The sequence below is a fragment of the Canis lupus genome, chromosome X (assembly GCF_003254725.2).
Source record: "Canis lupus dingo isolate Sandy chromosome X, ASM325472v2, whole genome shotgun sequence".
Lineage (NCBI taxonomy): Eukaryota > Metazoa > Chordata > Mammalia > Carnivora > Canidae > Canis > Canis lupus.
The window spans coordinates 91196691-91219301 of record NC_064281.1 but is presented as its reverse complement, the minus strand read 5'-3'; the positions used below and the strand labels follow the sequence as shown (position 1 = coordinate 91219301).

Sequence of the window (22611 nt, the reverse complement as noted above, 5' to 3'; positions counted from 1 at the left end):
CACATACTGGCTCCAATACATTGGGATCCAAGAACAGTAAGAAAAATGGCCTCATCTCACTCCAATTCATCAGCAGGCAAATATAGATCTTTGACTTCAGAAAATCACCACTTCGAACTATGTCTTTCACTCCCTTTTAGACCTCAGTCCGTTTTAAATCTCAGCTGCTAACAACATCCTGGTTGAGACTTGCCTTGTAACTACTCACAAGGGAAGGTAACCAAGTTTAATAATTTCTGTGGCACATTTTCACAATCTTTATTTCCTCTCCTCTATGCTTGAATTTAATTAAGCCATAAAGCTAAAGGATATATTTTCTTTTCTTTGTCTTTTTATTTTTTGCCTCTTCAACAGTTCATATAATTCTACGTATCCAGTTAGGAAGCCATAAACGCTGTGAGTAGTCATATTTCATCCTAAATCATGATGATCTGTAGATGCCGCCTTCCTTCCTCTCACTTCCACACAGCTACCAATAAAAAATAGGGAAGTATTCGAGCTACACACGCTCAGCATCTAACTGGGAAGTGATTGCGCAGGGATGCTTGGTTTCCTAAAGACTTTTTCTTCTCTTTCGCTGGCTCTGATTCAATGACTAACACCACCACTCAGCAGCTACTCCCCTGGAGACCAAGACAGCTGATTTTCTTCTGGCTCTGGGTCATTGTCTTTTGTGAATCCCGACCACTGTCCACACATGAGGGCTAGCAATGACTAACCCAGGTGGCTGGGTTAGTGGGCAGGTTCTGCAATGGCAGTAAGTTTTTTACTTCAGAGATTTGAATAAATCCCATTGGGTACTTTCATCCAGACCTCCAAAACTGCAGCCAAGCAGTCATTAGACGGGGTCAGAGAGAAGGAGACAAGCCTGGGAGAGAGGACACACACTTAAAGAACAGATACACCCTCCGGTTCCCATGCTGCCTGGAGCAGGAACTTGTTTTCAAGTGGATTCCTCTAGCAATTAATGCTAAAGCTTATCTTAAAAGGCAACAAATCATAAAAACTCCTACACCATCTCCTTGGTTGTCTGAGAATGTCAGCTTAAAGCGTCACTGTGGCTCAGGAAGATTTGGAAAGCAAACAAAGCCCCCCCCACCCCGTCCATCTTAGCCATTCATCAGATTGTTTTTAAAGACAGTTTAACTACTTTAGAGTGAACCGAGTTAAACCTACCTACTGAAGTCAAACGGTCCACAGCAAATGAAAAAAAATCTAATTAATATATGAAAAGAAAAGGGACAAATAAAAAACATAGTAACATAAGAATAGTGCTACACAACAAAGCATTCAATTAAACTAGCAATGGAGTTAACTGAAGGCATTTCATACATTTAATACATACAACGAATTACAATTCCACTCTGCCTTTATGCTTCTCTTTTGACGTTCCTTTCAGTGGAAATGCATTTCTATGGTTTGTTTGTTGTTGTTCTTTTTAACTTGGTCTCAAGTAAGAGTCCAAACACTACTACAGAAAGTAATTTTACTAGTATCTGACACCTCTGGTTAAAGCAGCCATCAGTGTAATACACCTGATTTCTCCATGCTATGAATACTATCACTGACACGATGAAACAAGTGCAGAATACTGTTAATGGACGTATCTTCCAACAGTTAATGCTTCTGAGGTTACCTTTAAACTCACGGTTTATCTAGAAGACATTACACTACACTAGCACTAGCCCCCATAAAAAAAAAACCACACAACTTCGAATGATGGAAAATGCAAATACATACCTTGAACGCGCTGGAGCTTAGGTTTTGCAAATGCCATTGGTAAATTCAGAGGAATGTAATGTTCATGATTGCAAATTGTCTGCAGAAATTCAAACTTGTATTCAGCCAGAACCTAAATAGAAGGAAACAACACATGAACTCCTTTTTAGTAGGCATTTACTAATTTTAATGATTACATACAGGGCATTCATTTCCCCAACAGAAGTGTTCGGTGTTTTAAGGATACCTTGAGATGTGACCCATGCAGGGAAGAGTTAACAGAGTAGGCTCTCCTTTTAAAGAAAGCCCACTTGCAAGGTTGGTTGTTGGCTGCTTGCAAGGTTGGTTGTTGGCTGGCATTTGGGAAATTGGATTTTCAAATGCTCCCTACATGATAAGGTTGTGCCTTCTCTGCCGGCCTGCTCAGACCATTTTGTATAAACAATGTGATTTATTGTGAACATCTGCTTTCTTTTCCTTTCCCAACTCTGGAATTTTGACTGGCCTCCACTATAGGAGCGGCCCCCAGGAAAAATCCTAAACTCCTAGTTCCAAATGGGCTTCCCTGAACAGAAAGGTTGCACACAAGTGGCTGCATTGTCACTGCTGCAAGAAGGGTGTGGTCCATGTGGCCTTCACTGGAGGGAAGGAGGGCGGGCACTTGGGAAGCCCACTTGAGAACTGCCAAGGACTCCACTGGATATGTTTTTCCTTTACTGTTGCAGCTGGGTAGCCTCACTGTGTCACTGTAATGAGTTTTAGCTGTGACTAAGGCTACCGTAACCATATACGTTGAGTCCTGGGAGTCTTTCCATGTGGGTGATCTTGGGGACTCCCCAAACGCTAACCAGTATCCCCTGCTTTAAGGTACAGATATACTCAAAGTACCTAAACAAAAAGAGCAGCTCCAAATCCTCCAGAGAATACCACTCTGGGTCTCATGCTCTAATGTACAGCAGCCGCTACGGTTACATCCTTATAACTTACCTTAGGATCTTTGGGGCTGAATCCAGATATATAGTCATTTATCAAATTGAAAACAAATCCTCTGTCCATTAGTGTCAGACAGCGCTACAGAAACCAAAACAAAATGAACAGTGACACAATTCTGCAAGTCAGGCAAGCATAGCTTTTTAAAGTTGTAAAATTTGTTCCACATGAAGGGCATGACATTCTCATTTTACAGGTAATAGAATAATAGTTTTCAGAGTTTTACTGTAGGTGATCTTGAAGAAGATAGAGGGAAAGTGATTTATTGTGGGAATCGGGTTCCAGCTGTACAATTTTCATATATAGACAGATAGATGCACATACACGTATATCTGTAAATGTACTTATGTATGTAAATACACACACAAATAAATATGTATGCACATACACATATATGTAATCTATTTGGCTACTCTGTCTCATTTTGGTCAATTCTAAACGCTCAAAGTGAAGCATATGGTGGTCCATTAGCCACGAAAAGTGGGGTTTGGCAATGTCAACGTTTTAGACCCAAAAAGAAGGTTGTCTCTCTGTTCTTTGAAGTCTCAGCCTACTCAAACATGCCCCCCCCCCGCCCCCGACGGCCCTAACCGCTGTCCTCCTCCTGGGGAAGACTCTCATTACCAGGCCACTACTCAACTACAGGAAGCCTCCTAACCAGTGCGTGCCTATCATCTCTCCATCCATCTGCTTCCAGATTCATCTGTAAGTGCAAGCCCTAATCATGTCACCTTCTTTCCCAAAAGCTTTCAACACTTCCCTATTGCCTTGAATATAATTTCAGACCCCTTCACCTGGCATTCAAGGACACTTAGAATGTCATCCCAACCTACTTTTCCCGTTTTACTGCCCAGTATAGCTCATCTGCTCATTGTCTGCTCAGGATGCACAGTGTCTTCCCACCTCTGGGTCTTGGTTCAGGCCAGGCCTAGCTAGTAATTCTAGCACTATTTCAGCCAAATCCTACCTATTCCTTGGTGTTCTGATGAAATCCCATCTTCTGTAGCCACCTTGGCCCACAAGCCCCTTGTGAAACATTCTATTCTCCACTAGCTTGTACTTTATTAGTTCCTTGTCTTTTTACCTAGGTAGGACAACAGGAAGTCCCTCTTTCTCTTTATGTCCTCCTTAGGGCCCAGACTATTCTTGTGAGATACGAGGAAGTCAATATTTGATTAACCAGCTTTTTGCATCTCATTTCTCAAGGTGATTGAGACAATGTTCTAGAGAAATACAAAGGTATGGATATGACATGGTCTTTACTCTCGTCCAATGGTAAAGACAAATAAATAACGAAAATACAGCACAGTAAGAAGTACCACAGAAGTATGTGAAGGATAGGTGAATGACAGAAAGGGTGCTCAACACGCCATGCAAAGGTGAGGGAAGAGCTGAGCCTCAAAGATGAATGGACTCTACCAGGCAGACAAGGAGATGGGACTGAGGTTCTAGTTGGTGACCCTGACTCTGCTGTCCTCACTTCTTCCATCATTCCAGCAGCAAACATCCTCCAAAATCGCTGGTCTTTCTCCATTGCATACAGATCAAAATCAAAATTCCCTAGCCTGACATTCAGGGCCTTCAATAACCTGGCACCAGATGGGCTTCCTGGCCCGACCTCCACACATCCTAAATGCTCTGCACAATGACTCTCTTTCATCCCTCAACTTCTTTTTTTTTTTTTTTAATTTTTTTTTTAAATTTATTTATGATAGTCACACACAGAGAGAGAGAGAGAGAGGCAGAGACACAGGCAGAGGGAGAAGCAGGCTCCATGCACCGGGAGCCCGACGTGGGATTCGATCCCGGGTCTCCAGGATAGCGCCCTGGGCCAAAGGCAGGCGCCAAACCGCTGCGCCACCCAGGGATCCCCATCCCTCAACTTCTGAATGCACCTGTCTCCTCCTCTTTTTGCTCACTGATCTGCTACCTGTGGCACCCTCAACTCTTATCATGGGGGAATTCCTCTTCTAGGCTCTACTCACAGTTCCAGCTCATAATCTCTCCTGCTCTGGTCTCCCTACTGGATCTTGTTTCTGCTTTCAGCAAAACAGTCAATCATATTCTATCTTGAATATGCATGAGAAATGGGATTTCAGAGATAGCTTCTCACCTCTGAATCTTCCCAGAGAAGACAGGCCAATTTTTGTTGACCTGAATAAGTAAACACTGCTCTGAAATCAACTACATTCTAGTCCCCATATGTAATAAGCTTCAAGCTTCAGCTTCATGGAAGAAACTGAGAGTTTACATTTCAAACGGTGTCATCCTTAGTTTACTTTAAAAAGATAGGTGGATGTTTGGTTTTTGATACACAAACACACATTTCTGTACTAGTGTTAAGATGTTATTTTAATTCTGGCCAAGAGAGGCTTTCTATCAGAAAGTCATACTCTGGAGTTCTGAAACCTCGTTGTGAATTTTGAATAAGAAGATAAGAGTACGTGAGACATTAAAAATGCTTGGATGAATTTTTGACCATGAGATTCTTCACATATGGTTGAGAAATGATAGAGAACCAGGAAAAGAGGCGCAGTAGTTAAGGAGCAGGAAAAGACCAAGTGCATTATGAACCCACACCCCTTCTCTGCAACAAATCAAGTATTGCTGTTACCTACTTTATAGAACAACTGTACTCTAGCATTGCCCCTTACGTACAAATAGTAACAAAACATAATGACAATAAACGTGCAGTTCCTTGTCAAGATAGGAACTTCTGGTCTCTCTCAAACAAAATCATCTCACGGGACCGAAATGAACAATGTTCCTTCACATGGATTCACAACATGGAGGCCGTGGTTATGTAAGCACACAGGCTGCTTCAGTTCCAGAGTTGCAAATTCAAAGGCCAGCAGGGGTCAGAGAAGTGACTTAAACACATAGAGTGGGGGGGGGGGGGTACTAAGGAGTGGTGGGGACTGTGGCAACCCAGAAAGTACATGCCCCATCTAAAGGCACTCAAATTAACATATTTGAAAACACATCATGTGAAACAAGCAAAACATGCTTTCTGGCTACGCCCCCTGTGTGGGACCTCTGATTTAATTAATTAGCCATTTCAGTGGGGGGCCTAAAAAAAAATCAGACTAGGCTGTTTAACTGATGGATCGATTCAGTCAGAGGTTTCACCAGCAGGCTTACCAAGACCTAGCCGAGTCTCTAGAAAGTGGGCAATTTTTTTCTTTGGCTTTAAAGACCATGTTGGTGAAGAATAATTCCTTACCATGTTCTGGCTGCCTTTAACTCACCTTCAGGAAGCTAGCCAAACTATAATTGACATTCCGGGACTCATCGGGAATCTCGGCATAGCGAATAGTCACGTGGGGAATTATTGCAAGAAGCAATGAATGTAAGACATGATGATACGCCTCTGGAAATCTCTGGCCTCTGGGAAGCTTAAATTAAATAGGCATAGCAAAAAGTCAGAATTGCAAAAGGTCTAAATCAATTGCTGTTTTTATTTTCAAACACATTCCAGACATGAATGTGCTTTTTTTAACTGGAGTATAACTTTTCTCCCAACTTAAAAATGACATCGCTAGTTCAATGTACACTTCAGATTATTATAGGACCTCTCTGGATCTCTAAATACAACAGACTGAAATCATCAACAGACCAATTTTGGAATTATGTTCCTGAGATGTAGACACACCCCAGATTTTCATTCCATTTTTTCCCCCTGACACACAAAGAATATATCCATGCATCTCTGTTTTGGCAAACCCATTTTGTGAAACATCTGATAAAAATGGTATATATGAGGGGCTCCTGGGTGGCTCAGTCAGTTAAACATCTGCCTTGAGCTCATGTCATAGCCCCTGTGTCCCTGCTCAGCAGGGTGTCTGCTTCTCTCTCTCCCTCTGCATCTCCCCTCCACTCACGCTCTCTCTCGCTTTCTCACTCTCACTCTCTCAAAAAAAAAAATAAATAAATAAATGGATAAAATCTTTTAAAAAATAGTTAAATATGAGGTGAATATCTTTCACTTCACAATCTGAATTCTATAATTCCTATAACTAAGAAAATTCCTTTGTACTTTTAAGAGAATGTAAATATACAACTATATGTATGAACCACATTCCAGAAACATATCTAAAAAACATAAGGTGTTTTTAACTTTATACATGTCTTAGACCTTTCTAGGAGAAAGGTTATTTCTGATTTGGCGCTTGTTCTTCCAAATGAATGTTTTGACATAGACATTTTTAAGCTACAGGATAAAGAGAAAGCTTCAAAGAAAATGCGCTTTACATGGCAAATAACTAATAGGAAAGAATGCATGTGGATGAGTCTCTGAGGACTTTGAAAATGTATGAACTGTCAGACCTCAGATTTATGCAACATATCCAATGTTGTTTTTTAAGGCAAAATTGAAAAATTGCTAAGGGCTAAGAGCCCTTAGGTTAAGAGGATTTGCATGTCACTGCTACCTGTGAATAATATTAGTCTTCTTTGCCTATGTTAAATATCATTCTTAAGCCTACTTACCTTAATTTTATTCTCTTCCAACAAGTAGGTGGCCATAGACTTTGCAATAATTTCAAAGAAAAACCATGAGTACTAAAATAAACAAACAAACAAATAAAATCAATTTTGAATAGTTACCCAAATCCCAAAACTTACTAAAGTTAGACAAATCAATATGGATCTTATCTCTGAACTCTAACATTTTAAAGTGATCACAATTCACTACTGAAGTTTCACAAAATACTTTCAAATTGTCTCGCCAGAAAAGTAATATTGTACCTCAGGGCTGGCTGTTGAGGTGCAAAGGGCCTGTGGTGGGAATGTTTGTCTCTGTTGTAGGCAGGGAGGGAAGGATTTTATCACTGACATTGTTTTGATTTGCTTACACATGGTGCTGAAAGCAAACCAACTTTTAGTTTATTTAATGATTGCTTTTAAATTCTCTACAGACAATGAGTCTTACTCATGTCTACAGCCAGTGGGGGACCCAACTCTGCCCTTGGTACAATCCTGAAGCCAGCCCAAGGAGCACAGGTGTTTGCCCAAGTAGATCTGAAGGATCGAGAAAAGTCTCAAGCAGATATATCCTCAGTTGCCTGAAACTGAAATTCAACCATTAACAGAAATGGTAAAGATCATGATAAAAATGAGAGCCATCACTGGAGTGTCTATGTGCCAGAACCATGTGTTCAACACTCTACCTATATTTTAAAAATGAGGAATTAGGACGCTCAGAGCTGGTCAATAGCAGGCTCCAGGTCACAGAACTATTATGGGATGGATTCTAATCCACATCCTTCTTTCACACAATTCTTTCTATTACACATTTGACTGAGAACAGGGGGTGGGCAGGATGGGTGAAGAGAATGAAGAAAGTTATGTGGACAGCATGAGGGACAAGGATACCTGAGTGGAGGTGTGAAGAAAGGGAGCAAATGGCAAAAAGACCAGAATCCAGATAGGAAGGTACCCAGCGAGAACATCTCTGGCTGCTTTTGTTTCCTATTTTGTCCTGTTCCCTTACCTTTAGCAGTTTGTTTATTGCTAAAAAGTCAGCAGACTGTTTCAATATTGCAATCATCGTAGTAGCCAGAGTTTCATGTATCAGCTGGGTCTGAGGAGCACTTGGTTTTTCAGGTCGGAAGCTATACTACAAAGGAAGGAAAATTAACCATCAGTCAAAATTCTCATGTAAAAGAAACCGCCCCCAAAGAAAGCTGACTCCACAAACCTTGATGAAGGATCTTAAATAATTATCCAAGCCTTCTTCATGGCACTTCGAAACGATGTGTAAGAGAACCCTGAAAACACATTCGCAAAAGTCAGCATGTCAGGCTACCGTGAATTTCCACCGTTTGTTTGTCTAACCCTAAGAATACCTCCCACACTACCTGAAGTGTTAAAAGTGAGAGGACTACAGAAGATACAATAGGATGGTCTGACAAAGATTTCAGCATCTAACGTGCTCAGGGCCTTGCAAAAACATTGCCTGGTTCAAAAGAAGGGTATTGTGTTTGGGCAGCCCAGGTGTCTCTTCTCTGATCTAAATTTCTGCACACGCACGTTTCAAGTATGGTCACAGCTACTATGTGGGGTAAATACTGAAATCCCCTCCAGTGAGTAAAAGGAAAGGAAATATAGAGATAAAATGAAAAGCACGGCAACAGATGGGCAAAAGGAAGAGAGACAGGACAGGTATAACGACGTGACCTGCAGTTGGCAATAAATCTAAAATTCCAATACAAGACTAGCAGTGGTTCTCAAACTTCATCATGCATCAGAATCACCTGGAGCACAGAATGCTCGGCCCCTCTCCCTGAGTTTCTGATTTCTGACGTCTGGGGTGAAGTTCAAATGATGAACATTTTTCATCAGCTCCCAGGTGATACTGATGCTGCTGGGGTAGGAGCCACGTTTGAGAACCACAGGGCTAGAGGAATGCTTTGTCAGTTTTTGAGCGGACTATCCCCAACAGCAGAGCATGAGTACACAGTTGCAGGGGTATTGGTTAAGGCCCAGTGGGAGAGGTTGTGGCAACAGCAGAAGCAGCAAAGCCAGAAACATCCAGCATTGAGCTCTCAATTTTTTTAAGTATCCAATTTTAATTGCAAACATCAGTGCATTTTGCCCTCTACTCTACAATATACCCTGTTTGTTTCTATAAAAATAATACTCCCCTCATTGTTTTGAGTAAAAATTCATGGCTCAGGGTGACTCTGTCCAACATGAGAGCCACTCAGCACTTGTGGCTATTTAATTAAAATTAACTCTAGTTAAAAGTTCAGTTCCTCAGCTACACTGGCCACATTTCAAGTGTTCGATAGCTAAATGTGGCAAATGGCTACCATATTGGACAGCACAAGTATAGAACAATTCCATGACTGGAGAAAGTTCTATCAGACAACACTGGTCTAGGGTAATGGTTCTCAAGCTCCGTTGCATTATGGAATCTCCTGGAAAACTTAAAAAAAAATACTGATGCTCAGTTTCACCCCTAGATATCCCAGTTTCATTGGTATGAATATGGTCTGGGCACAGACCTCTTTAAAGGCTCCCTAGGTGATTCTAACATGCAGCCAAGTTTTAGAACCCCTGGTTGAGGTAAACACATTAAGTTTCTCCTATGGTTTCTGGTACCATCTCTCCCTGGGGCTACAAGTCCCCCAGTCTGAGAAGCATGAAACAAGAGAAAATGGATATTAGATAATCTGGCTTTTGGGTTCTCATTTGGAAAAGAAATTTATAGTTAAAATGAAGAAATGCAAAAAGAAACAAAATTTGCTTCTTTGTAATTATAACACCGAAACTCACATGGTGCAGTTGATAGGAACGTCATCTTCATGGGTCATATTTGTGAGAACCCGGAAGAGTTGCATAAGAATTACAGGTAGAAACTGTATCATGACTTGGATCTCCATGGCATGCAAACACTAAAATAAGTCATTATTAGTTATGAAAACAAACATAAATATGATATAACTTGCAAATGTGAAACAACAAAAAAATTAAGTAATGAGAAATACATTCATTTGAATAGAAGCCCACTTTGATGGGAGCTTCCTATGACAGGGGACTTTGTCTTGTTAATTACTTTATCCACATCTTTATTTTGGCACTCAGATTTTGTTTCATATTAAATATTTTATCTACTGAAGATAAAGAGGATAACTGGGATAAAGGGGTTTGGGAATAAAGACAACTGACTCCTGGTAAACCAACACTCCACTGGAGTGGGAAAGCAGATGTGTCTAGAGGTTCCGGAGACTGCCCCCTAGCATACAGTGTCTACAGAATGCAGACCATCAGTTAATCTGCTGAGAAAGTAAGTGGGATTCAATAAAGTGCACTTCTCTATATAATTGGTTTTATACAGGCACCATCTGTATAAATCTGAGGCAGCACTGCATTCAGACATCCCCAGAGTACATTTCTTCGAAGTGCTAATGCCCTGTCTCTAGCCATAGGCGTGTCAACAGCACAAAAAAGAAATGTGTCTGTATATACGTAGAAATGATCCAAGCAGTAAAGTCTGTAACATTTCTTTCTTCTTCCTTTCCTTCTCCCCACCTTCCTTCATTCACTCAGGCATTCACTCAATCATTTAATCAGCCAGCCAACCAAAAGGTGAAAATGAGCCATGTCACTGGGCACCTACTATACCAGTTCAAGGTTCAGTGCTATAGGAAATGCAGAGATGGAGAAGACAGGATTCTGTACACAAGGAACTCACTATTTCTCTTACTTCTGCTCTGTCTCTCTATCCTTACCCTCACCATCCCTTCTCAGGACGCTATCATCTATATGTGAAGCATCTCAGCACTGACCTCTAAGATCTTCCTTCAGGCAGATTCTCTTCAACCAGATGGAAAGCAAGAGATCAAGCTCAAGGAACCCATGGTCTATCCTTCCAGCTTTTCCTTCCTTTTGTCCCCTTCTCTTCTAGCCTTACTGCCATAACCACTCTTAACCTATAACCAAAACAGTCTAATCATTTCCTGGTAAGGTCTCCACACAGGTTCCCTTTACTCCCCATACATCCACCTCTCATCTCCATATTCATCATCCTCCAATAGGGTCCCATCACACCAACTTCTGCCAAAATGTCCGTGATGCCTCCCCATTACCCAGGGCATTGGCTCTCAACCAGGGCTGGCTTTCCCTCCGCCCCCTCCCATGCAATGGGACATCCTACAATGTCTGGAGCATTTTGAGTTGTCACAACTAGGGGTGCTACTGACTTGTAGAGGACAGAGGCCAGGGCTTCTGCTAAACACCTTACCATGTACTAGATAGCCACTTACAACAAAGAATTAACCCGTCCAAAATGTCAACAGCGCAAGGTTGAGAAGCTCTTATCTAGGATCCGAGATTACTTAGGACCAAACCTAGATTTCTAGCCTCAACACTCATCATTCTTCACAAGGTCCAACTGGTGCCTTGACTGCTCTGGGAGTAGAAGCTATGCATTCCCACCTTTGTGCATTTGCTCAGTTTTTAGTCACATCCTAGCCACCCCTCCAAGTCTAGTTGAAACCCCCTTCTTCGGTGAAGCCACTCATTTGACCAAGGCATACCTAATGAACTTCCAAGGCCCAAGCATATAAAAAATACCCCATTTCCTCCCATCAAGTGGTTCAGAGTCTGTGGGGTGAATGACCTGGAACTAAATCTACAATACAAATGGTCAACAGCCCAGGAGTGGTATGTACAAAATGCATGAAGGAAAAAGCAACTGAGTCTTCCCGTGGGCAGGGAGTGTCCACTAAGGCTTCAGAGAGGAGGCAGGTAAAAGGTAAAGTGGGATAATATCAGGTAGAAGGGAGAGCTGGGCATTCAGTGCAAAACTGATCTAGTGTTGCTCCTCAGGATTCACTCTCAATGCAACAGCAAAAGGGTTCTTTTTTTTTCCCTCTTATTACAAACAAACCAAACCATCACAAACAAAAGGCTGTCCAGGGATTCCTGTGCCTACATGTATCCCACCTCTCTCTGCAAGCTCATCTCATGCCACTTCCCACCCCTCGCCCAAGGTGCTCACTGCCTTCCAGCTATACTGTCTTTTCTTTTTTCCTGTCCTTTAAATGCCATCACAAGGTGTTTCCACCCGCTGCAATATTCTGTTCTCCTTTGCCACAGCTTTAGCACCTACGCTCGTCTTCCTCTCATCGATTTTTTTTTTTTTTAGCTTGATCCATCATCTCCTCAGACAGCCTTCCCTGACAACTCCATCTAGAACATACTCCTGTCATGTTGGATCCCATTAATCCGTTCTATTTTCTTCGTGGCATTCATCTTGATCTCAAATTACTCATTTCTACCCTCACTACCCCAACTAAGGAACCAAAGCATAAGATAAAAGATCGGAGGCCACTAGTCTCAGGGATCCCTCAGTTCCCTGAACCCTTAGCACTATAACCTGTATTGTGCATCTGCTATCTATCACATATTGCTTTGGACTCTCATTGGTACTGCTCACTTATATTCCACTTCTATATGTCCTGTCTCTCCGACTGGTCTTAAGATCCCCATGGGCAATGACCCTGAGTTATTCTCCTCTGCAAGCCTCACAGCATCTGGGAAAATAGTACATGCATAAAAGCCCAGCAAGGAAAAGGTAAGTGAATTGGTGAAATGATGTCATTTACAGGGACAACAGATAGCAAGATTTGGTAGAAAGAACACAGGACCAGGAGTCAAGAGACACCTGTCACAGGTTTGGCTCTGCTACTAACCAGGTGAGTGACCACAAGCAAATCCCCTCTACTTGAGCTTCATTCATTTTACGTGTAAAAAAAAAACCTCTCAAGATGCCCTTTCAGTGCTAAGGGTCCCTAAGAGAACTGGGCTAGTAGGTCTGAAATCGAGTGGCATTTCACTTACTGCCACTAGAGGGCAAGCAAAGGTCACATAAATATCACAAATTTCACATCCTTAAGAACACAAATACGAATGAGTACATTTTTTTTCTCCATTTTAAGAATACCAGTATATTTGAAAATGATGCTCTGTTCCATTCCATTCTGTTAAAACTTTTACAAAACTTCCCCACTGGAAGAAAAGCCAAAGATCTTAACAGCCTAAGCATTCGTACAGAGATCGGGCTTTCTAGATGTTAACCAAGGAAAGGATTTGAATGTTAGGGGACTATTATACTTCTTAATGAGAATTAAGAATAATAGCCACCATTTATCAACTGTCCGCTTGCTTCTACCCTTCCAACAGTATCTTCTCAATATGGTAGGCAGAATGAGACTTTCAAAACCCAAATCCCATCACGTAGCTCCTCTGCTCAAAGCCCTGCAAGGCTTCCCACTTCACTGAAGGCACAATTCAAACTCGTCATCATGGCTTATGAGGCCTCGCCCAACTAGCTCCTTAGCTACCTTTCCAATACGATGTCGTCTCACTCCGTGTGCCAGTCACACGCACTGGAATTCCCGCTGTCCATCGAGCATGCCAAGCTAGCTTCTCAGTCTGCGTTTGCTGTTCCCAGCTCCCCCAGAAGTCTACCATGCTGATGCCCTCATTTCCTTTAGGTCTCTGGCAAATATCACTTTGCCAGAGATCTTTTCTGGCATCTTTTTTTTATCAAGAAGAGGGACCCCTTACCACTCTTTATTCCTCTTTGATATGTTTGGGTTTTCTTTGTGGCACTTATTACCACCTGGGTGAATATACATATTCATATGTTCATTTATTTGCTTATTGTCCATCTGCCTCAAGAAAGTAATAAGCTCCTTGACAATAGGGATAGTGTTTGTTTTCTTCATTTCTATTCCAAATGCTTAGAATGATGCCTGGCCCTTAGAAAGCACTCAAGAAATCAGTGTAGACTGAGTGATTACTATACTACACAGTAGATGCCCTAACTCACTTAAGCCCCAAAGCCACCCTTCACATTGGTATTACTAGCTATCCCTCTTTGACAGATGAAGAAAAAAAGGCCTGGAGTAGTTTAGTAACTTGGCCAAAGTCAATCACAGAGCTAATGAGTGACAAGTCCAGGACACAAACTCAGTTAATGATTGCAGAACCCATACATATTATCTCATCTCATACTACCTCTCTGAAAGAAAGGGACATTTTTGTTTCCTGAGACTATCATTAAGTAGTAACATATGTCCAAAGGGAAATCCTGTAGAGATTTCATGTGAAATAAAAATTCCTCAGACTTGCCATGGCTGACCTACCAAAGGGACAACCAAAATAAAGAGTCACTGTCAGCTGGGTCCCATGATGTGTAGTTCAGTCCTACCATGTTAGGGAATAGGTGGGAGTCTTGGGTCTCAACACATTTGATAAAATATGGTGTTTCTTAAGACTTTCCATGCAACACATAAAAACTAGGTTTTTCTATCTTTAGTCGATCCTTTTGATCATCTTCCACCCAGACACAGGAATCGTCATTTTATTTGAAGCAAAAGGGAATCCATTCCTCCTGCCCCTTTTCCCTACAACACCTTTACTGGGCAGGCCGCAGGAAGAGAAAAGACCTGAAAAAATCAATTTATGGAACTAAAGAAACATTTTCACGAGATTTTCAAAAATATGTCGACACATTCTAGCTATAACATTTGCTTCCTAATGTAGTAGCTCTGCTGTCTGCTCCTAACAGGCACTTGATAGAAGAGCACATAAAAGAAAGTATTCTCTTGAGGATACAGAGTCCAGAGTATTTTAAGGGGTTAGTTTGATTCTCCCCCCCACCACCCTCATCAAAAGGTGGCAACAAGAAAGACACGAAAAACAAACCTTTTCACAGAAAGCTGCTGTTCATTTACCTTTAAATATTTGATGAGATCCCCCGGAACTTCTTTGGAGCCTGACTGAATCAGCTGACAATGATGGAAGAATTTGTGCACATGGAGATCCTGAAAAACAGATGTCCTTGGCCACATGAAATTCGATTCCTTACCCTTGGACACTGCTCTCTAGTGCCCCCCTCTGCCCACATCTTGCAAACCTACCTATCCGGGTCTTCGAGCACCCAGACTCAGCAGCCACAGCTACCAACATGAGTGGCCATGTCCCTTAGTCCCCTTGACCACCACACACAGCAGCAAAACCATGCCAAGCGAGCATGTACCTAAGCACAGCAGGTAGGCCACAATTCTGGTGCAACTACTCACTCTTTAATTCTTTTATTTGATGAGTGTAGCCTCTGAAGTTGGACTGCTTCTACATTTTAATAAAGTGAGTAGGAACAGAGGTCTGGATTGACAGATGAAGAAAAAGTAGCAGCAGGAAGGGACCAGACAAGTCTCAGGCTTGTTCAATTTATCATGGCGCTTGGCTGACAAGTGTCCAGCTGTCCCATATAGTATCTACAAATCATATACTGGCATTGTGGACAGCATGTATTCTACTAGGAACTGGGATAATAAGATGTGAATTTTGACCTGCTTCCTCTAATTATTATCTGTGTGACCACGGGTAAGTCATCTAACCCGACCAAGTTTTGGTTTCTCCATCTATGAAATAGTGAGGTGGGCAAGGTGAGCCAAGAAGGGTCTTTTAAGGCCACATCAAGGAACGTGGACTTCGCCTTCTCCATTGGTGATTTTTCAAACGTGCTTGAGCCTTCCAACAGACATCTGATTCTAACTGCATGGATGATAAGGTGAAGAGTAAACTGTATTAGTCATCCATGATCCATTGACTTCAAATTTCTGGGTTTAACTCCAGTCTAACCATGAGAAAAACACCAGGCAAATTCCAACAGAGGGGCATCCTACAAAATATTCCTACCCATGAAAATGGACAAGGTCATCAAAAACAAAGATTGTATGGGACGCCTGGGTGGCTCAGCGGTTGAGCACCCGTCTTTGGCTCAGGGCATGATCCCAGGGTCTGGGATTGAGTCCCACATCAGGCTCCCTGCATGGAGCCCACTTCTCCCTCTGCCTATGTCTCTGCTTCTCTCTCTCTCTCTCTCTCTCTCTCTCTCTAAATAAAATCTTAAAAAAAAAAAAAACGACTGTCCAAGAACTCAGCAAAGAGGAGCCTACGAAGATGTGACGACTAAATGTAATATGCTAACCTAGAGAGAACTGTGGAACATAAAAAGCTCATTAATAGGTAAAAACAAAGGAAATCTGAGTAAATACAAGCCTTAGTCATTAGGTATCACTACTGGTTCATTAATTGTAACAAGTGTGCCATACTAATGAATGCAAGAGGTTACTAACAGGGAAATCAGGTGGGGCACCTGGATGGCTCAGTTGGTTAAGCATCTGCTGTCAGCTCAGGTCATGATCCCAGAGTCCTGGGATTGAGCCCAACATCGGGTTCCCTGCTTAGCAGGGAGCCTGCTTTTCCCTCTCCCTTTGCCCCGCCCCCTGCTTGTGCTCTTTCTCAAATAAATACAGAAAATCTTTTTAAAAAATAACAGGGAAATTAGACACAGGGTATATGGGAATTCTCTGTACTGTCCTATTTTTCTGTAAATCTCAGAAACTAAAATTTATTTTTTCAAAGAGGTGATAAGGGCCTCTACAATCCTTTCAGTTTTGTGAGGCTTGAATCTATTAATGGGAATAAATGGATTTGGGGATTTGAAAGGGATTGTAAAATTTGAGCTATTACTATTAAGAACGATGCTATTACTAATGAGAAAGTCTTTAAGGCCACAACTTCTCTAAGGCTGCAGGAATCAAATATAGTCTATTCTAAACAACAAGTAGATTCAGGGGTGCCCAGCTGGCTCAGTCAGAAGAGCATGCGACTTTGACCTCAGGGCTGTGAGTTCGAGCCCCATGCTGGGTATGGAGATTACTCAAAAAATAAGCTTTATGGAACGCCTGAGTCGCTCAGTGGTAAGCGTCTGCTTTCGGCTCAGGGCATGATCCTGGGGTCCTGGGATGGAGTTCTGTATTGGGCTCCCCACAGGGAGCCTGCTTCTCCCTCTGCCTATGTCTCAGCCTCTCTCTGTATGTCTCTCATGAATAAATTAATAAAATTTTTTTAAAAAAGAATTATTTTTTTAATAAAAAAGAATTTTTTATTTTTAAAAAATAAACTTTAAAAAAATAATTCAAATATCAAAATTGACAAAATTCACGTGATACAACTTACTTGAGTATAAATCGTAGACTCTAAGTGGCTTTTAATCTTCAACAAAGGCTTTGCACCATCTACCCACTTAATATCCACATTAGATTGCTGTGAATGGAAAATACAGACAGGAGTTTCTGTAATATAGCTATGGATAGATGAGTAGCACATGACACCTTTAAACATGTCAACTTTTTCCCCAAAAAAACAAATATGTTAGTTTCACCCATAGGGAATTATTGGAAATAATAACCTGCCTTGAGAATAAATGGATCCTAAATCATTTTGAATTTCTTATCCTTTGCAGGCTGATACTTTTATGTTACAATAAAAATGAATTACTAAATAAATGCATTTTTAAAGGAATCTGAAGCCCCAGAATCTGAGCCCCAGCTCTTAAAATTGTTATTAGGATCAACAGACACAAAACACCTGGGTGGCTCAGTGATCGAACACCTGCCTTTGGCTCAGGCCATGACCCTGGGGTTCTGGGATCAAATCCTGCATCAGGCTCCCCGCAGGGAGCCTGCTTCTCCCTCTACCTATGTCTCTGCCTCTCTCTATCTCTCATGAATAAATCAATAAAATCTTTTTTAAAAAAAAGAATCAGGGATCCCTGGGTGGCGCAGCGGTTTAGCGCCTGCCTTTGGCCCAGGGCGCGATCCTGGAGACCCGGGATCGAATCCCACGTCAGGCTCCTGGTGCATGGAGCCTGCTTCTCCCTCTGCCTGTGTCTCTGCCTCTCTCTCTCTCTCTCTCTCTCTATCATAAATAAATAAAAAATTAAAAAAAAAAAAAAAAAAAAAAAAAAAAAAAAAAAAAAAAAAAAGAATCAACAGACATGAGCGGTGCCTGGCTGGCTCGGTCAGAAGAGCATGTGACTCTCGGTCTTGGGGTTGTGAATTTGAGCTTTTGAGCTCCATGTTGGGTGGAGGGATTCCTTAGAAGTCAACTGTTTAAAAAAAAAAAAAAAAAAAGAATCCACAGACCCGAGGTAACTTGGTCAAACTGCTCTGGCTTATTTTCCATACTACTTTTTCTTGGGGGCCAGTCCTCACACCAGACTTTGTGGGGCTACCCACTAGAAGGCCGAATTCTGTACTTTTTAAGCATTTCATCATGATCACTTCAGCAAAGGCAGTTATTTTCTTACCCTTCTGGATTCTGCATCATTCAGATTCAAGTAGCCCGGGGGAAGATTGGCTGACACTGGCAACTGTTGCTCAAAGGTAATGATCCTACCGTCCTTCAGCAAAGGAACCCAGGCAAAGCCAACTGCCAAGACAATAATCACTCATGAGAAATGAAATCAGAAATGCCATTAGCCACGCAAATCTCAGAGTGCTGGGGGGCAGGGCAGGGTCGTGATATTTCTGGGGATCTGTACATGGGAGTGCACATGTGGGGCATCTGAATCCTGGGGAAGGAACACTGCCTTGGAATGGCTTCCTAATCCCAGCCTAGCCATGAATGAGTTCTTCCCTCCACTCCCTGGACCAGAAATTGGGACCAGAAACAGGTAGTGTCTCCATCAAATGGTTATCGGGAAACCGAAGAGAGATAATAGAGGAAAATACTTCAAAATTTTAGAAGTTCATCAGTATCATTATCTTTACCCTTCGGGGGATAATTTGTGGTGGACATTTTTTTTTTTTTTAAGATTCAGGGCTCTCTCATTTATCCTTAGTGAGAATATGGGAGTCTCATGTCTGGGATAATCTCAACCAGCAACTGGCAGGCTCTGAATTGTCTTTTGGCAACCCAAAGACAAGGAACTATGGAAAATTAAGGTCACGAGTAAAGGTTACAGCCCATATTCATACAAGGCGGTGCTCAACAGGGCAGTTTTCCTGATTACAGAAGGAAGAGGTGGGGGAGCAGAATGCAGACAGGGCATAGTGTTTAAACTTGAATCCACTGAGAGATTTCCTCCCGGTCTCTGTATTTCTTAACAGTTCTACCCAAAAGAGCCTCTTGGGTTTCTATTAAAAAACTCATCATGTTCTAGCTAAAAAAGCCAGAGCCATCTGTGTTCCTCAGGTTGAGCAGTATCATTATTTCCATTATGGAGCTTACTCAGGGCTTCAAGTGTTTAGAACTCAGCTGTAAAAAAGCTTGCTCTGGACCAAGTTTTGGCATATGAGAGAGGGTGTTGGCTGGAGAGCACTTTTTAGAGCCGCTGCCTTCAGATTCTTTAAAATTCTTTGCGTGAGTGTGCGTATGTTTATACTGTGAACACAGAAGTCAACACAAATCTGGTTAGAATGTTTTCATTCACGTGTTTAATTTGGCAAATGCTTTAATTCCTTAAAGACAAATATGTTGCTTTCTCTAAGTCAGCTAAATGGCTTTCTCAGACTCTGAAACACGCCTGAAGGGCATCTTTACTAGTACAACTTCAGAAATGCTTTACCCAGAGCTCTTCTTGTATAAAGAGCAGAGGAAAAGTAACATGAGCACAGGAACCATTCTAAAGGACTCTGTCAAAGTACTTAACTGAAAATTAGACAAACGACCAAAGGTTTCCAGCCCAGAAAACAGGAAAGTCTATTTCTTGTTCTTGGGTGATATTTTTCCCAGTCGACATTGTTATTGAGCTATAATTCAGATACCATACGCTTCATCTATTTAAAGCGCACAATTTGATGGTTTTTAGCATATTCACAAAGCTGGGCATCATCCACTGCTACTATCTAATTCCAAAACTCTTCCACCACGCCAAAAAACAAACACCACACCCCTTAGAAGTCATTCCCTAGGGGCGCCTCGGTGGCTCAATCTGTTGAGCATCTGCCTTCTGCTTGGGTCATGATCCCAGGGTCCTGGGATCGAGCCTCATATCAGGCTCCCTGATCAATGGGGAATCTGCTTCTCCCTCTCCCTCTGCTTGCTGCTCCCCTTGCTTGTGCTGTCTCTGTCTCTGTCTCTCTGTGTGTGTCTCTCTGTCAAATTAAAAAAATCTTATAAAAGAAAAGTAGTAGTCACTCCCTATTTCCCCCAGTCCCTGGCAACTGCTAATCTACTTTCTGTCTCTATGGATTTGCTTAGGCAACATTTTTGTGCTGTGAGTAAATCAGAGCATGGCCAAGGGTATCTCTCAGTCAAAACTCATATAGAGCACTTGGAAGACAGAAAGGTATGATGGCAAGCAAACACCATCTGGCTCAGAAACGTGAAGCCACTTAAGGATGGACAGTTAGAAGTGATGAGTGGCCCACGGAATAACCCTCTTAAGCTCTACCGAGCCCTTTACCTAGTTTGGTCTAGGATTTATTATTTTTTTCAAGATTGTATTTATTTATTCATGAGAGATACAGAGAGAGGCAGAGACATAGGCAGAGGGAGAAGCAGGCTCCCTGCAGGGAGCTCGATGTGGGACTTGATCCCGGGACTCCAGAATCACACCCTGAGCCAAAGGCAGAGACGCTCAACCACTGAGCCACCCAGGCGTCCCTGGTCTAAGATTTAAATAAGGAAATAGTAATTTGTCTTTTAGGACATGCACGGTCTTGGGTTCCTATCATCCTGCCAGATTTCTTCTCCACCCTCGAGGTCCCTACCCTGAACGAACTGCAACTTCTTTGGAGTTAGAGAACAGGGCATAGAGAACACACTATCCATAAGGGCAACTTCCTAGTTATTTCAGTCTGGCTGCCTGGCGAGCATCACTCACACTCAACATCAGTCCAAAACCTATGGTCCTCACCTGTGATTCTGCTACTTGCAAATTCCTTCTTCCCAGTTTCAAAGCCTCTGTGCTAACTTTGAAGTCTCTCTCTCTAGTTTCCAACCATTTGCCAGACCCAATTATACTCTTCTTCTATAATCTCTTTTTCTCCGTCCCCCTGCTCCTGCTGCCGTGTAGCCTCCTTTCCTCCTGGACTTCTGAGGGAGCCCCTAACTGATTTTTCTTCCTTCCTTCTTGCTCCAGCTCCCTCTGTCATCACCTCACTGTCTGACAGACTTCCTGCAGAACAGCTCTTATCGGCCTTTACAACCCTTCAATATTTCCATATTGGTCACAGAATACAATCAAATCCATGGTCTGGTGTTCAAGGCTTTCCGTGATCTGGTGTCTCCTTTTCAATCTGACGTCCCGTGGCTTCCCCTCCCAGCACCCTGTGCTCTGGTCGGATTGAACCACACATGTTCCCTGTCGATACCCCTCAGTACTCTGCCTCTGCACAAATTCTTCCATTATCCTGGAATTTACCTTCCTGCCATCATGGCATTCTCCAACTCTACCCTGCCCCTTTAAGGCCTCACCCAAATACCATCTCCTCCAGGAAGCCTTCCCAGATTCCCAGCCACTGGTCCCTCCAACCAGCCAAAGTAATAACTCACTCTTCCTTGAGATTACACAGCACCACTTTCTTGGTAACTACTACTTTCTGTCTTATATTGGAGTTGTCTATACAGATCTCATTTCTGCTGCTAGACCATATGCTCACTTAAGGTGAGATCTGTTTGAGTCTCCACTGCATTCTCCTTAGTACCTACTAAAACAGCTTGCACGTAATAAACATGCAGACGTATTTAGTGAATGAATGAATAAATGAATGAATTTAAGACTGATTGGGGCTAGCTTGGATCTGAATCCCAGCGCATGCTGACATTTACCTAGTGGCAGTGGTACACACCATGTTTACAGGGCCTCTGTGTTCCTCTAAGGATGCTTTCCACTGGTATATATAAAGCTTTGCCGAAAAAATAAAAATAAAATAAAAAAAAATAAAGCTTTTCCAAATGGGACCAAGACTGGCACTTCACTACTAGAGTTTATTCGAATTCATTAAATCTGCTCTGTTCTCACTAGAACCAAGTGGTCCCCAATCTCCCTCAGGCTCAAATGTATCCCTGGTTCTGGGCTTACTTCCCACTCCCTTAGTGAGCCCAACTGGAAAGTTCTGGTTGCTGGGCCATCCTACTTACAAGAAATACTATATACCACAGGATGTGTTTCTGTACGAGAAGTATTACTCTGTGATGTATGTATTACTTTGAGTTGCTTGCAGTAGTCCAAGCGCACTGGCAAGGACTTGGACAGGACATGTGATGGAAATGATGTTCAAATGAACGCATAATTCATCTTTTCCCGATGAACTTTTTGACTCAGAAATGTACTTTGGGGGAAGGGGAAGAAGTGGTTTGTAGCTGGGGCAAAAGAGGTTACATTCTAGACAATTCCATCTCAAATAGCTGTAGAAAGAGACTTTTAAGGGAGTACACGTACCTGGAGTTTCAACCGTGTCCTGCTTTTTGGTTGTTCCTTTTGTGTTAATTTCACAACTTACATGATAAAAAGTAAAAAGCAAATGATGTTTTTGATGCAGGTGAATGGGAAGCTCAATTTTAATCTGAAAGGACAGCAAAATTACACAT

General features: G+C 42.1%; 1 protein-coding gene across 6 annotated transcripts in view; it reads right to left on the bottom strand.

Moving 5' to 3' along the window:
* DOCK11 (dedicator of cytokinesis 11) overlaps positions 1-22611 on the bottom strand; it is a 189785-nt gene that overhangs the window by 74625 nt on the left and 92549 nt on the right. For 5 of the 6 annotated variants that reach the window (XR_007409530.1, XR_003129495.3, XM_025431298.3 and 2 more), the window contains exons 20-31: positions 22463-22586; positions 18383-18504; positions 17251-17337; positions 14958-15047; positions 9988-10106; positions 8408-8477; positions 8201-8326; positions 7198-7269; positions 5958-6104; positions 2707-2790; positions 1741-1852; positions 1177-1215 (exon numbers count right to left, since the gene is read on the bottom strand). Coding sequence is in view for 4 of the 6 variants with exons in the window: in XM_025431298.3 (XP_025287083.1) it covers positions 1177-1215; positions 1741-1852; positions 2707-2790; positions 5958-6104; positions 7198-7269; positions 8201-8326; positions 8408-8477; positions 9988-10106; positions 14958-15047; positions 17251-17337; positions 18383-18504; positions 22463-22586 (1192 nt within the window). In the remaining 2 variants the exon portion in view is untranslated. The remainder of the gene's footprint in view (positions 1-1176; positions 1216-1740; positions 1853-2706; positions 2791-5957; positions 6105-7197; positions 7270-8200; positions 8327-8407; positions 8478-9987; positions 10107-14957; positions 15048-17250; positions 17338-18382; positions 18505-22462; positions 22587-22611) is intronic. The other variant, XM_025431300.3, reaches the window with a different exon arrangement.